The sequence below is a fragment of the Schistocerca gregaria genome, chromosome 2, assembly GCF_023897955.1.
Source record: "Schistocerca gregaria isolate iqSchGreg1 chromosome 2, iqSchGreg1.2, whole genome shotgun sequence".
In the NCBI taxonomy this organism is placed as follows: Eukaryota; Metazoa; Arthropoda; class Insecta; order Orthoptera; family Acrididae; genus Schistocerca; species Schistocerca gregaria.
This window is the reverse complement of record NC_064921.1, coordinates 710,166,636-710,182,314: the sequence shown is the minus strand read 5'-3', so window position 1 is coordinate 710,182,314 and position 15,679 is coordinate 710,166,636. Positions and strand designations below refer to the sequence as shown.

Below are 15,679 nucleotides of genomic sequence, written 5' to 3'. Positions count from 1 at the left end.
AGTTCTGCTGTAAGATGGAGGCACCTCGCTCTGCAGCTCTAAGACGAAGTGTACTGCCTCTGTGATGTCCAAAAAAGAATTGCTCTCTTACTCTCATTTGCTGAACTTTGCTGACTCTTCCAACACCAGAATATGATCAGCCTATTGAAACAGAGATTCCAGTTTCCCACCAATGATACAGGGTGTTTCAGAAATGACCGGTATATTTGAAACGGCAATAAAAACTAAACGAGCAGTGATAGAAATACACTGTTTGTTGCAATATGCTTGGGACAACAGTACATTTTCAGGCGGACAAACTTTCGAAATTACAGTAGTTACAATTTTCAACAACAGATGGCGCTGCAAGTGATGTGAAAGATATTGAAGACAACGCAGTCTGTAGGTGCGCCATTCTGTACGTCGTCTTTCTGCTGTAAGCGTGTGTTGTTCACAACGTGTAAGTGTGTTGTGGAGAACATGGTTTATTCATTAGAACAGAGGATTTTTCTGGTGTTGGAATTCCACCGCCTAGAACACAGTGTTGTTGCAACAAGACGAAGTTTTCAACGGAGGTTTAATGTAACAAAAGGACCGAAAAGCGATACAATAAAAGATCTGTTTGAAAAATTTCAACGGACTGGGAACGTGACGGATGAACGTGCTGGAAAGGTAGGCCGACCGCGTACGGCAACCACAAAGGGCAATGCGCAGCTAGTGCAGCAGGTGATCCAACAGCGGCCTCGGGTTTCCGTTCGCCGTGTTGCAGCTGCGGTCCAAATGACGCCAACGTCCACGTATCGTCTCATGCGCCAGAGTTTACACCTCTATCCATACAAAATTCAAACGCGGCAACCCCTCAGCGCCGCTACCATTGCTGCACGAGAGACATTCGCTAACGATATAGTGCACAGGATTGATGAAGGCAATATGCATGTGGGCAGCATTTGGTTTACTGACGAAACTTATTTTTACCTGGACGGCTGCGTCAATAAACAGAACTGGCGCATATGGGGAACCGAAAAGTCCCATGTTGCAGTCCCATCGTCCCTGCATCCTCAAAAAGTACTGGTCTGGGCCGCCATTTCTTCCAAAGGACTCATTGGCCCATTTTTCAGATCCGAAACGATTACTGCATCACGATATCTGGACATTTTTCGTGAATTTGTGGCGGTACAAACTGCCTTAGACGACACTGCAAACACCTCGTGGTTTATGCAAGATGGTGCCCGGCCACATCGCACGGCCGACGTCTTTAATTTCCTGAATGAATATTTGGATGATCGTGTGATTGCTTTGGGCTATCCGAAACATACAGGAGGCGGCGTGGATTGGCCTCCCTATTCGCCGGACATGAACCCCTGTGACTTCTTTCTGTGGGGACACTTGAAAGACCAGGTGTACCGCCAGAATCCAGAAACAATTGAACAGCTGAAGCAGTACATCTCATCTGCATGTGAAGCCATTCCGCCAGACACGTTGTCAAAGGTTTCGGGTAATTTCATTCAGAGACGACGCCATATTATTGCTACGCGTGGTGGATATGTGGAAAATATCGTACTATAGAGTTTCCCAGACCGCAGCGCCATCTGTTGTTGACAATTGTAACTACTGTAATTTCGAAAGTTTGTCTGCCTGAAAATGTACTGTTGTCCAAAGCATATTGCAACAAACGGTGTATTTCTATCGCTGCTCGTTTAGTTTGTATTGCCGTTTCAAATATACCGGTCATTTTTGAAACACCCTGTAAATTCATAAACATGTTCACAAATTGTCTACCAGTACGGATTCTGCCATGGTTTGTCAATGAATAATATTTTTGCCTTGGAGTGGGGTAGAAGAAGACAGGAAAACTCTCTCCCTCTCCCCATGTAAAAATTTCTAATCGCTGCCAATAAGAGGGTATCCACGAACACATGCAGGGAAACTCTCATTCACTACTGAAACAATTACTATGAGAAGATTAGGGACCACCTTACAAAATTTTGAAGACAAATTCCACCTGACCTCCTTCAGGACTGACGAGTGGATCCCATTGTTGTTTTTCCTGTCTTTCAGTTATTATCTTTGCTAAAAGGAATTCTTTTCTCTTTGTGCACAATGACACTTTGTAACAAGCTGGGTCGCGCTCGCTAGTTGCTCCAGCTGCGTTCGATCGGCAGAGTGCTCTGTCCTGCATTTACTTTTCGAGAGTTTGGCTTTCAACAGAAATATTTTTACGCCTGTACAGTTGCCCACAAGACCCTCGACATTTTCCAGGTTTCTAAAAGCCTGGAGGCTGCAGAACATTACAAGATTCTTCAGAGGTACTTCTATTCAGAATTGCAATCATTGGCATTCGATGTTATTGCTTGCCGCTTTCATGTAGCATTAGTGATCTGACGTGATTTACTAGTTAGATAAGCATATTGGATTATTAAACAGGTTATGGAATTGTTTTGGAAAAAAGCTACCAGATGAAACTGTCTTCGGTGTGTTAAATGCTATTTGAAATCCCACTGATTACTGGAATTTTAATCCAGTCTCAATAATCGATTCAATGGATGTGTGATGTGTGTAAAATTCTTTTCGGATATGCAATAATAACTGAACTTCCTCATGCTGAGAAATTAAAAGGAGCGGTATGTTTTACTTGGTAAAAACTTCCCAAACCCATGATTAAAAAATATTTCTTTATTTACAAATAACTGATTTCGACAGAATTTGTTGTCACCTTCAGATCTTCAAAAATCCATGTTATGAAATGTGCTCGTTTTGAGTTGGACCTTTCGTCTTTTTGGCGTCAGATCCAAGTGAACGCATTTTATAAAATAAAGTTTTGAAGATCTAGAGATGAAAGAAAAGTCTGTCGAAAGTGCTTGTTTCTAAATAAAGAAATATCTGTGCGATCTTGGCTTTAGAAAGTTTTTATCAACTAATAATAATTGCATAAAACCAGAAATGACTCTAGTTGTTTCATGGTCTGTGATGTTACGAAGATCTGGATCGTCTCTGTTGAGCCAGGAACAGTTTGAACACCTTTTCCATTAAACACATGTCCAAGGTATTCACGATTAACAGCACCTATACGCGCTATGCTTCTGCGCACAGAACAATGCATTTTGACTAACTCTTCATCATCCACAAGTGGCTCTACTACAAATAACGCTTTAATTGGCAAATCGGCATAAACACAGAATCCCACACCAATTTTGCCTTACCTGCTGGTGCTTTATCATGGGAACAAAGCTCTGTGTATGTGATCGCTGTTGTTGGCAATACCTTCGTGCGGAGTGGCCATGTGATGTTGCCTCATTTACAGCTGTAACCCCCAGCAGAAATAATGTTCCACTGAGCTCTTCTGTGTACTGCAGAAGATCGACATAACATGATGTTTATCGAGAAAATCTGGCATAGTCGCTGAATAGCCTTCACCTACATACGGTGACACTTCCACACACTCACGAAAATTCTTAGCTCCAATACTAAAAGTGAACAGTTGCGCACCAATGACTGTACGTTATTTCCACCAACTTTTCGTCATTTGTAACGCAGAGACCCTAATCTCCTCCAGACTTACGACTGACACGTGCACATCCTTGTCTACCAGAAATTTATGTTCCTTGCTGTCAACAAAGCCTGCCAAGCATCAATCTATCTGTGCATCTATTTGTGCAATTTTATGTCCTATTGAGAATGCTTTGCAACAATTTAAGCACTCCCATTTGCGTTTCACGACTGCTACCACTGACCTTGATTCCCATTATACTGTGCTCGGGGTCCATCTACTCCACACCTATACCATTCATGCTGCAGCTACTCCTTCTGTATATGACCTCTATGCCCACATGTATAGCACTTTTACTTCTGAAACAAAAACACTGCGGTCTGTATGTACGTTAATGACAATGCCAGTTTCTTCTAAATGTGGTAGCGTCCTTAAGAGCTGCGGCCAAGTCGCCAGGACTTTCAGTCCCAACTGTACATAACATCTCTGGAGGGATACAACCCAGAAAGACAACTCTTTTTTGGGTTGATAAAGTAAGACTCTATCAGCTTCGGTGTTTTGCAGCATTTCATACGCTTGCACATTATCTTCCGGATCCCGTCTGAAAAGGCCTCTACTGATTCATTGTGCCTTAGCGTTAAAGTACTCAGTTTTTCTCAGAAGAATCTCGTGCTATTTTTCTTATGGCACAACTCAAGTCATCAGCTAACTTTTCGAATATCTCCAATTTAGTAAGAACTTCATGATATCTACATCTACATCTACATACATACTCCTCAATCCACCATTCGGTGCGTGGCGGAGGGTACCTGGTACCACAACTAGCATCTTCTCTCCCTGTTCCACTCCCAAACAGAAAGAGGGAAAACTGACTGCCTATATGGCTCTGTACGAGCTCTAATCTCTCTTATCTTACCTTTGTGGTCTTTCCGCGAAATGTAAGTCGGCGGCAGTAAAACTGTACTGCAGTCAGCCTCAAATCCTGGTTCTCTTAATTTCCTCAGTAGCGATTCATGAAAAGAGCGCCTCCTTTCCTCTAGAGACTCCCACCCGAGTTCCTGAAGCATTTCCGTAACAGTCGCATGATGATCAAACCTACCAGTAACAAATCTAGCAGCCAGCCTCTGAATTGCTTCTATGTCCTCCCTCAATCCTACCTGATAGGGATCCCAAACGCTCGAGCACTACTCAAGAATAGGTCGTATTAGTGTTTTATAAGCCGTCTCTTTTACAAATGAACCACATCTTCCCAAAATTCTACCAATGAACCGAAGGCGACTATCCGCCTTCCACACAACTGCCATTACATGCTTGTGCCACTTCATATCGCTCTGCAATGTTACGCCCAAATATTTAATCGACGTGACTGTGCCAAGCGCTACACTACTAATGGAGTATTCAAACATTACGTACGTTTTAGCTTCGCCTTTCAGTCATAAATTAGCCACACGGAGAGAAGTCTTTTCTGACCACGTACTCATTGCGGTGGTAGCACGAACATCGTCAATGAGCACAACTACGTCCTCTGTTGACTTACCAGAGAAAGGCATTCTCAAGGTAGATCCTAATGGATAGAGACAAGAGGAAGGTACACTCAACTCTGCCTTAGCTTTCTCCATCTGCAATTGCTGCACCACAGCTTGTAAAGTTTGAACGTGCTGACGTAGGTCTTCCTTTTCCTGCTGTTCTTGAGAATTCAAGTCTAGCAATGCATGTATTGGTTCTGTGAAAGCAGCAACAGCCTCACCCACAGTAACAGCCCATGCCTCTACCATTTTTGCGAAGCCTATAACTACCGTTCACAACAACAAAAAAGTACAAAAAGGAAAATTGTACTTAAAATACGAAAAAAATAATTTTGCACCGGTCGTTTTGCCATATCATTGCGCAATGGGCCTCAGAACAATCCAGTGCCAAATTTCCGAATCGTCTACAGGTATTACATGTCGCTGACACAGCCTTGGTATATGACAGTTCAAACACTGTCAGGTTACAAAACGTGCATCGTACTAGCGTTAAGTACATTTCCCTGACATTTCCGTTAAATAACGACAAGTCCACAGGGTGGCGCAATCTAATAAATGACACTTTCGAAGTGCATCAAAACGGCAACAACAAAGAAAATTTACGCTTACCATATTATTTCATTCCAGACGATGCTCGATGCTGCAGACATGATCCCACTGTCAACGATGTCCTGAAGTGATAGCCAGTTCGGACAGCCCTGTTGCGAGCTAGGGAGCTGTTGGATCTGCAGGAGGCCAATCACGTAGTGTATGAGAGTTGCCTGGTGAAACGCCTGGACGCGTTAGAAAAGCAGCAATATCTGTAATAAAATTTATTCATTTATTCGTCACGATGAGTGTAAAGCGTCATAAAGCTGCCTCAGTGCATTGTACAGTTGCTGGGCCTAGGCGCATGCCGTGAAGAAGTGCTGGCATGCCTCTCCAGCGATTCGTGACATCAGAGTCGCAGGTCACTGTGCTAAGACCAGTGCGTTGTGCAGGTGGCGCTATGGCGATGGGCAGGGTGGCCCACTCTAGACGTTCTGCAATACGGTGCGGCTCTACATCTCAGAACTCTCGTAGGCAGCCGCACTGAATTGAGAAAAGCCGACTGGTGGTCCAGGATGTCGGTTTTTGTGAAGGTTGGGCCCTTGTCATCCACCATGAGTCGACCAAGACTGCATCAGATGTTCACGACTCAGCCTAGGGTGCTACAGTCTGTAACCGCGCGACCGCTACGATCGCAGGTTCGAACCCTGCCTCAGGCATGGCTGTGAGTGATGTCCTTAGGTTAGTTAGGTTTAATTAGTTCTAAGTCCTAGGGGACTGATGACCTCAGAAGTTAAGTACCATAGTGCTCGGAGCCATTTGAACCAGCGTAGGGGCTGTGCAAACTTGGGCAGTGGGGAGATGACAAGTCGCAGGTCATCTGTGAATGATTCTCAGTGGGAGGATGGCTGACAGTACACCATTCTCTTCGTCTGTGGCGTCCCAGTAGCCAGCAATGGCAGACCACGTCTGTAGTTTGCATCAGGGTGACTGTGTCACGGCGCTGAAGCCAACAACCAGATAGCCAGCAGACCATTGCCTATCAGCTTGCCATGGCTTCACTGAAACTCTCAATTCTGGTGACCTGGATAGAATAGCGACACAACTGAACGTGTCCTCAAGCCTCAAAGGCTCTGTTATTGAAAAATTCGACCCCACACCTATGACATGGTGGCTGTAGATGCATGAGTAAATTTGCGTTCGTTTATTGGTCTGATCAGCGCTCCTTGCCCTCGTGGGGTGGTTCAATAATCATTCTGGGTTGTTGAGCTGAGGTTTTCCTGCAACGTTTGAGTGTCGCTCTTTTGGAGCCCTGTCTTCCGCTACAACCATGACATATCATGTTGACGTTCCGTTTGGTACACATAACACGAGCTGGCCTCCTCAGCTTTGAGCTCACTGGGTAAAATTAAAAAAAAAAAAAAAAGAATGCACACCGAATTTATTCCGGAGCACAACAATACACACTCTTGATTATGACATCCGAACTACGGCTGTTTCTCCATGACACGACTATATCGTAAACTGGTCATACTTTTTAGGCGAATACTAGATAATATTGCATTGCATTTACTCTTGAAATTTCATGTACACGTCATTGATGTGCAAAATACCATATGTGGTGTAGTTGGATTCTAACTGAATCTCGAAAACGTCCATTCCTAAAAGTCCCTATTGACTCAAGTCATTTGACTTTTTTGTTACGAACTGCGGTCTCCTTATCTTAAATTCCAATTTGGTGCAGCTATAGATTTAACAGAGTATTTTACAACGTTGTCATCCTCACATATTCTTCTATACAAATAGACTGTTTTTGGAATCGTCTCACTCGAAACCACAGGAAATGTCAGTATCCGAGAGGTTAAGGAAATGGCCATTTGAAGCAAGAATGTTCATATTAACTTATGCTCTACTTTGCATCATCTCCAAGATAGAAGAATTTCATGTGCATTAACATTTTCGCTGATGGTGCACCGTTTCCAGTAAACTTGTTGAATCCTTGTGAGATGTTGATATTTGATGAGGTGCACTTCACTTTTCATGTGGCTCGGGTGATGATCACGAAACACGTTACTTATCTATACTTATGTTATTCTGAAATGAAATGTTTTCAACAGATACTTACGCGGGTGTAACGGCCGAAATTAGTAAACACGTACAAAAAAGTCATTAATGTGGGATGGTGAAATGCACAAAGTGGAGCAAGCAAAATGGTGATCCACGGCAGTAATACGTTTAATGATAGCCATTTTTTTATGTGCACCATCAGTTGTATAAACTTTATTAAAACGTGCCACTAGTTTTATCCTGTGTGGATCATCTTCTGCCAGTTGCCAAAAATTTGTTACTATATTTTGCTTTCTGATGTACCACACATAGTTAACTTAATACGAATCTAGTAAGCAAATATTAGTATTTGTATTGCAGATCACTAACACACATTTGAAAATTGGGCACATCTATAATCGCTCTGAAAAAGGTGGCACATACACATTTGTACGACTTTTTCATCGAGAGTATAGATGCGTTAAGTGATAAAATGGTTGTTAGGGACATGTAATACGAATACTGAAACGTGCGACTGCTACGGTCGCAGGTTCGAATCCTGCCTCGGGCATGGATGTGTGTGATGTCCTTAGGTTAGTTAGGTTTAAGTAGTTCTAAGTTCTAGGGGACTAATGACCACAGCAGTTGAGTCCCATAGTGCTCAGAGCCATTTTTTGAACCAAAGCAAAATACTATAATAAATTTTAAAATAGTGCCTGAAGGTAACCCATATAATGAAGGTAATCCATATAATTTTAATGAAGTTTGCACAGCAGTCGATGGTGTATATAAGCATGTTGTTAACGTATCAGGATTGGCGAGTAAGGGAAAGCAGTGGGCACCCTTTGAGGTGAAAAATCAAACATATTTTAAATGCATGGATGTTCAATGCAATAAAAAGGAAAGGCAGGCCTAGAGAAGCCGCCGAAACAGAATGGGCTGCTGCCCAAGAGGGCAGGAGAGGAGAGCGTCTGATCGGGTCAGAAGAAAGTGGACGGCTACTATAGGCTTTGAACCGCCGTTCTCCCGAATGCGAGTCCAGTGTGCGTCACCTCGCTCTTCACAAGCTGATCTTGATGTTGATTATAATTTACCTACATTAATCGATCTGGTGATCGTAAATCGTTACATGCGTTGTGTTATTACGTAGTAATTACCTTCTGGTGGCTCAGTGAAAATGTAGGCTACGAGGCTTCCCTACGACAGAGCAGACTTACCATTCTGTAACTTCGATCGGTTTTGTGTGGCGACAGTGATCACTGGGGTGACGAAATACAGGGTGTTCGGAAATTCCCGTTATACACTTTTACGACTTTTGAATAGGAACCCATTTACGGAAACGTACGGTTGGTAACTCGATCACTTTTACACGTAATTTACTATGCGTGACCCAGCACATCTCTTGTTTTACAGTTCCGCTCATTAATAACCAAAGATATTGCTCGGGTACTCGTTGACGAGTTCGCTTCAACGTGATGCAGTACAGCCTCTTCCATTTCGGGTGTGCAGCGACTCCTTGGAGCACCACAGTCAAGCCTGTTGACGGTCAAGGTACCCATTTTTCGAAGCCGTTGTGAAATTGTGGCGAAAAAAGTATGCGATGGTGTCGGATGTTGTGAGTAACAGTGTTGATCAAGGCGACGAGCAGCTCTTCCATTACCGTGAGCTTCGCCATACAGAAGAATCATGTCAATATATCCTGCAAACGCGTTCTCAGCCATGTTGCTCTACCACACAGATACATGAATGAAGCTCGAACCTGGTCAGAGAGGTAGGATAGACGTAAATGACGCCAGGCAATCCCACGTAAGCAACCCCTCCCAACATGACTACGCTATTGCATACCTACATAGCTAACATGTTTTCAAACGTCTGTAGCATGGAAACGGTGTGTTCCCAGACATTGGTTCCTGTTCAAAATATTAGGTACTCACTTTCCTCTACAATCCCTACAAGTTTTTAACGGGAATTTTCGAACACCCTATATATTCTATAACTTTCGACATGATTAACTTCATCCATCAGGACATTACCACCGTGCGTGGTGGGCAGCAGTAGAGACCACCATCTGACCATCAAGATTCTGGTTTTCCGTGATGTCCCCAAATCGCTTAAGGCGAATTCTGGGTTGGTTCCTTTCAACGGGCACGCCCATTTCATTTTCATCTTTTCCCTATATGAGCTTGTTCCGTCTCGATGGGCTTCTTTAGGCTCCTTTAGGTTCATTACGGTAGTATAGCGGCACTATATCATAACCATAACATGTTGTCGCTCATCACGGCAGATTATCGTTCACACTGCCAACGCCTTGAGGGCATCAGCGAAAACTGTATTCCAAGAAGCAGCGAACAAGTGTCCCTAAAAGACTATTGAGATAGGGTAAGTGGTGACTCTGTAGAAATGTGCCCAACAATGAGAAACCGTGCTGACTTCATCTGCCTCGGGTTATTAATTTTGGTAGAAAGACAGCGATTGTTTAAGATTCAGTTCAGGGCTGAGTTTGCCGTACAGATGAATCACGCAGCAGTCTAGGGTCCCAAAATGTGGATTAACCAGAGTTGAGAAGCACATCAAAAACATATCAACATACTAGTTTAACTGTGCTTCTATTTGTTAGTAGTTTTGTTTCATGACTCACACAATACAAAATCAAACTCCTGCTGCGATGGCAGCAGCAAAAATGATTGTTGGGAATAAACTACACCGCTTCATAATACTGCTAAAAAAATTATAATTCGGGAAAGGAGACTGTGCGATGGTGGACAGATATGTTAGTTACCTAGAGCAGCAGAACACACAGAGCTGGCCTTCTTCTGCTATCTCTTGCATGGCGATACAAGATCACTTGCCTGAGATAATATTTTGCAGCCTTTTAAATGAGCTTTCGACAAACTTTCACCTATCCTGCGACGTGTACCGATGGTTCTGGGGATTTCTAAGAGGACGAGAACGCCAGGTGTGTACAGTGACGCTGAAGAACATGGCCACTCTGGAGAAAGTAGTTCCAGGAAACAATAGAGTGACGCTGAAGGATACGTAAGTGACACTACAGAGTCATTTGAGGTCATATCCGAGGATGGCCATGAATGTGTTTGTCAGGAAGGACTCGTCGGTCACAAACCGGAGACTCTGTAGCACCCCATTTGTAAAGAGAGGCTGCGCATCGGGCTACAAACATGCAGACAAATCAAAATCAAAAATCTTTAAAAAATGGATCTTTTCAGGACCAACTGGTTGCCGGCCGCTGTGGTGCTTCATTCCGGAAACGCGTTGCTGCCACGGTCGCAGGTTCGAATCCTGCCTCGGGCATGGATGTGTGTGATGTTCTTACGTTATTTAGGTTTAATTAGTTCTAAGTCTAGGGGACTGATGACCTGAGATGTTAAGTCCCATAGTGCTTAGAACCATATGAACCAACTGATTACAGCACTTGGCCCTTCAATCCGAGTATGTCATTCAAATACAGAAGGCATTATCCAAGCTAAAAACAAATACCTATCTAAAGTCCTTGTAGATAATGATATTGACGTAGTTATACACCAGGAAACACATGCTCCAACTTTGGAGGACCTGCGTAAAAGAGGTAAGATCCATAGTTTCGGCACTTATACTGATGATTCATCTTGAAATGTCCATTTAAATCCATAAACACAGCGTTAGTTGACCTTGTGACAGTCTCACAACGAATACACACGAACAAAAATGAAATGCTCCACGAAAATCTGAAAATGAATTGGTGGGAACTTAGTCCTCGAAAATTGTTCATAATGAATCTGTGTATCTGGAGGAACAAAGGGGGTTCATATCTTTGTGATACAGAATGACAGGCCTACCAAAAATTCTGAAATGGTCTACATGAGGAGAAGTACAGGACATCGTCTTGCACTGGCGTAATACAGGTAGACACACAGTCAACATCACCTTCAGTGCATGGATTAGCGTTCTGATGTGACCGCCTGTTACTATTTGTAAAGACATGTAACATCTTGTGGAAAAAAATGGTTCAAATGGCTCTGAGCACTATGGGACTCAACTGCTGTGGTCATTAGTCCCCTAGAACTTAGAACTACTTAAACTTAACTAACCTAAGGACATCACACACATCCATGCCCGAGGCAGGATTCGAACCTGCGACCGTAGCAGTCGCACGGTTCCGGACTGCGCGCCTAGAACCGCGAGACCACCGCGGCCGGCCATCTTGTGAAGCAAACATGTGTAAAACTGTTTTTAAAACTGATTCACAAGATATATAACGTGAGTAGAGTTTCATGCTAAGTTCATTTAGAAAATGTTGTCATAAAATAGTTTTAACTTCTTTCACTCCATGTTTCTTTGCACTTTTGTAGCGATTCTGGCACAAGAAGAACCATATTGCTACATTGTGACTTCTCGACCCGTTCGCAGAACGATGGATGCGCCAGGAAGCAAAGGTCCGGAAGTGACTGACTATATCGACCACTCCATGATGGAGGCGGCCCTGAAGAGGCGTTTCTCTTGCGACACCATCACTGTGGAGTCCATCGCGGTGGAGCCGGCGAACAAGGTCGGCGCCGGCTACGGCAGCCAGATGTCCAGGGTGAGGGTCGCCTTCAGGAAGGGCGAGGAAGAGGCGACTCAGCAGCTGCCGTTGATCGTGAAGGCCGACCATAGCAGAATGGACGCGCAGCAGCAGGTGGATAAGGTGAGATGCAGCGTCAAGATGGTGGTGGTCGGTGACTAAACCAAGTACGAAGGCTAGTCATAAAGATGTTTTAAGACCCTGAAAGAGTGAAGTTGTGACCTTGAAACATTGTGATGGTGTTAGCCTTTTTCTCCATGTTCATCCTTCAAGGTGAAATATTTATACCAGCTATGAATGACGTGGTAGAGACGTTTTTGTTGAGGTCTGTTTTCCATGTAGCTTCGACAGATTCCCATGACTCTCCATTTTGTGAGCCTTCTATACTCTGACAAGCATAGTTTGGTAGAATGGTGCAGTGGCAGTTTGCCCTTTACGAGCATAATTTGTTAGCACCGCGCCACGGCAGGCCTAAATAAATTCAGCGCTATATTTCCTGATGATGGTTATGTCTGTGCCTTTTTTGGCTGTCGTAAGTCCACATGTTTCCACTACTTGCTTTCCTCCTTTATCACTGGACAAAATCCGTGGTGATCAGGTGGCCAAAGAAGTCATCTGGACTGGCCAAACACAACTGCAATGTTCCTGTGGCTGCTTCGATTCGACAGGCCTTTTCAGTAGGTGTGCAGTCATGGAACCCAGTGGGCAGCGACTTTGTCATATGCAAACTGCCTGTAAGATGTTGAAAACTGATCGATGACGGTTTATAACTGTTTACACCATCGTTTAGATTGTGACACGCTGGTAGGAGCACCAAGACTTCCACTTCTCTTACGACTCCAGTTTTTTTTTTTTTCGCAGAGAAATGGCATGTCACTTTGTGCTTGATCATACAGACACGTTGAACCAGACTGTAAGCCTCTGAACCTTGTCACTGCTGTGTGATACGACAGTGCTTTGCTACCGTACACTTCCACCAACTCGGGGAGAATTGTGGTACGTTGACCCACATAATATGCAGAATACAAAATTACCATACGATACTCCAATTCATCAAAGAGCTGCGCCATTTTGTTTTTGGCTCCTCTAGTGGCATGTTATTGGAGTTGAATCTGTAAAAGAACTGCTAACAAAGAAAAAGATCACTGATAATTATTCTAAGAGGTGACTGAAAATTTATGACTAATCTATGTGAACTTGTAAATATAGACACATCGTTTTACTTCTCCACTTCGTCGCTAGCCCACAGAAATATGATGGTAGTAGTTGAAGGTAATTGTGACGACTTGGTAAAATTATGAGATATGTTAGTCAAATAGAGGATCCTTTCATTTACCATGTGCCAACAACTAAGTCCAAGTGGTGTCATACAGTACAGCCTGAAAGAAAGCAATATGTGAGCACAGAAGCTAGAACCGATGAGGCCTTGCTTGTCGAATGCTTAGATTACTGCTCGCGTTTCGGTTTGAATGAAGCGCTGATTTCATAGACACACAAAATAAAAGTATAAAGGTAATGCTAATTTAGCCTGATTTTAACCATTGTAGAAAGAGAAAACTTTGAAAGCGCAATTTCTATAAGCTTTGTATTTTTTTACGTTCTCCACTCAGGTAAAACCTCTTGTTTTGGTGACTAAAGATCATTTTGCTCTTCTATAAAATCTGTGAAGAAATGCCGATGTTACGGACGGTGTCACCGGGTTGGCAATACTAAGAATCAGGGATTATGGAGAAGTTAATTCGAGTTAAGGAACCCTGATCTAGAAACGATTATGCTAAAATGTATGTACCTAAACGTGGCATGCAGTAATTCTGTCTATATAACGTAAAATTCACTTATAGGTTATAAACTGCCAAATTTCTGGGAATAGGTGAATGTAACTAACTCGTAAGTTTACATCGTGAGGTATGTGGACAGATAATGCCACTAACGCATATAACAGAAGTGTGTGTGTGATAATATCACGACGTCATAGAACCTGTGGGATGTCACTCTGAACAACCGTTGAGAAAATTATTTTGAAGATAAAGTACTTTATTTATGAGCATGGCCGCTTTTATCAGCTGGCACCCTTGGTATCACGTGAGCATATCACGGGAGCGTTCTGTGTTGTTTTACGCTATTTTATAGTAGACGTCCGCCACATATCGAAAAAATTGCTGACTATGAACGGTGGGTGATCCCATTCTCTTTTTTCATCAGAACATGATTTGATTTTATTTCGCCTGATGATGCAGCTATAATTCCGAAAAGCCGGTTGTGCTTATAGAGTATTTACAACTGAAGCGATTTTATCTTCAAAATGATATATTCACACTGTGGCTGTCACGAATACGAAGTCTTCTGCGTTGAGAATGTAGCACATTTTGCATGTAATGGAAATAAATAGAATTATCACAAAAATATTTAGATCCATCCTGCAATTATGAATGGTAATAAACGACCATGTCTACTCATTGCACCTCAAAAAATATATACAAAGCATATATCATGAAACAAAACAGTAATAAATGCAGGAGACAAAAGGAAAAATGATATAAAATCAATGAACGAGTGAGGAAGCAGAGTTGTCTATCAGCTGGTCTTTCCAACATTTGTATTGAGAATGTCCTTAAATATTGTAAATCGGATAGTAATCTAGGAATTAAATTAGATAAAAACACAAATATAGGTGGATTATTACTTGCAGATGACAAATTAATAAAACAAGAAAGCAGAGACAACTTCCAGTTGAGAGCACGTTGGTTGCATCAAATATGTACAGAATACAGTCCTAAATTTTCATTAATAAAACAGAAGATAATTAAGTCGAAAATATTAATTAATTACAAAGTAACAGAACAGGCGTCACATTTTAAATATCTGGGCTGCAACCCAAGTGAGGATTATTATAATAACATAGATGAACATTCATATCTCTGTATTTCATGGAATATGTGGAACAGTAAACACAACATTTGATAACAAACACGAAAATACAAAAATTAAAGTGTATAAAACTATGGCGATACTCTTACTATTTTGTGCAAGCGAGAGTTAGACGCACAAAAAAAAAGATGACAGCAAATTATAGCAAGCAGAGATGAGATTCTTGAAGAAGGTAAACACCCGCACAAGTAAGAATGTAATGTTGTTGGTGCAGCCTTTTGGACTGATATGGAGAGCCTGAGTCCATCTTCTCTATTGATGTTTTGATCGTGTTTTACTATTACGTAACACATGAGCTCAAAAGGCCGCGTACTACATTACTTACCAGTGGTTACCAGATCGATCCCAACAGCCATGGTAAAAAAAGCAAGATAGACAAGAAATGGACAAACTGCAGCTAGCAGCGCGCTGCCCTATATGACCTAACTGGTAAACAACTTCGTCGGGTTTATGTCCAGCTTGTCTTCTGCAGGAGCTGTAAGATACAGGATGTTCTAGGCTTCACCAAGGACAAGGTAGATGCTATATGTACTGCAGCTGTGTACAAGACGGAATGTCAGTGTGGAGAAGTACACATCAGTGAGACCAGGAGGCCAACTGCAAGCGCGTTCAAGAATATGAGTTCTA

General features: G+C 42.6%; 1 protein-coding gene across 1 annotated transcript in view; it reads left to right on the top strand.

Moving 5' to 3' along the window:
* Positions 1-15,679, top strand: part of LOC126334826 (uncharacterized) — a 59,246-nt gene that overhangs the window by 12,858 nt on the left and 30,709 nt on the right. The window contains exon 2 of the mRNA XM_049997486.1: positions 11,971-12,247. Within this exon, the coding sequence (XP_049853443.1) occupies positions 11,975-12,247 (273 nt within the window). The 5' untranslated portion in view covers positions 11,971-11,974. The remainder of the gene's footprint in view (positions 1-11,970; positions 12,248-15,679) is intronic.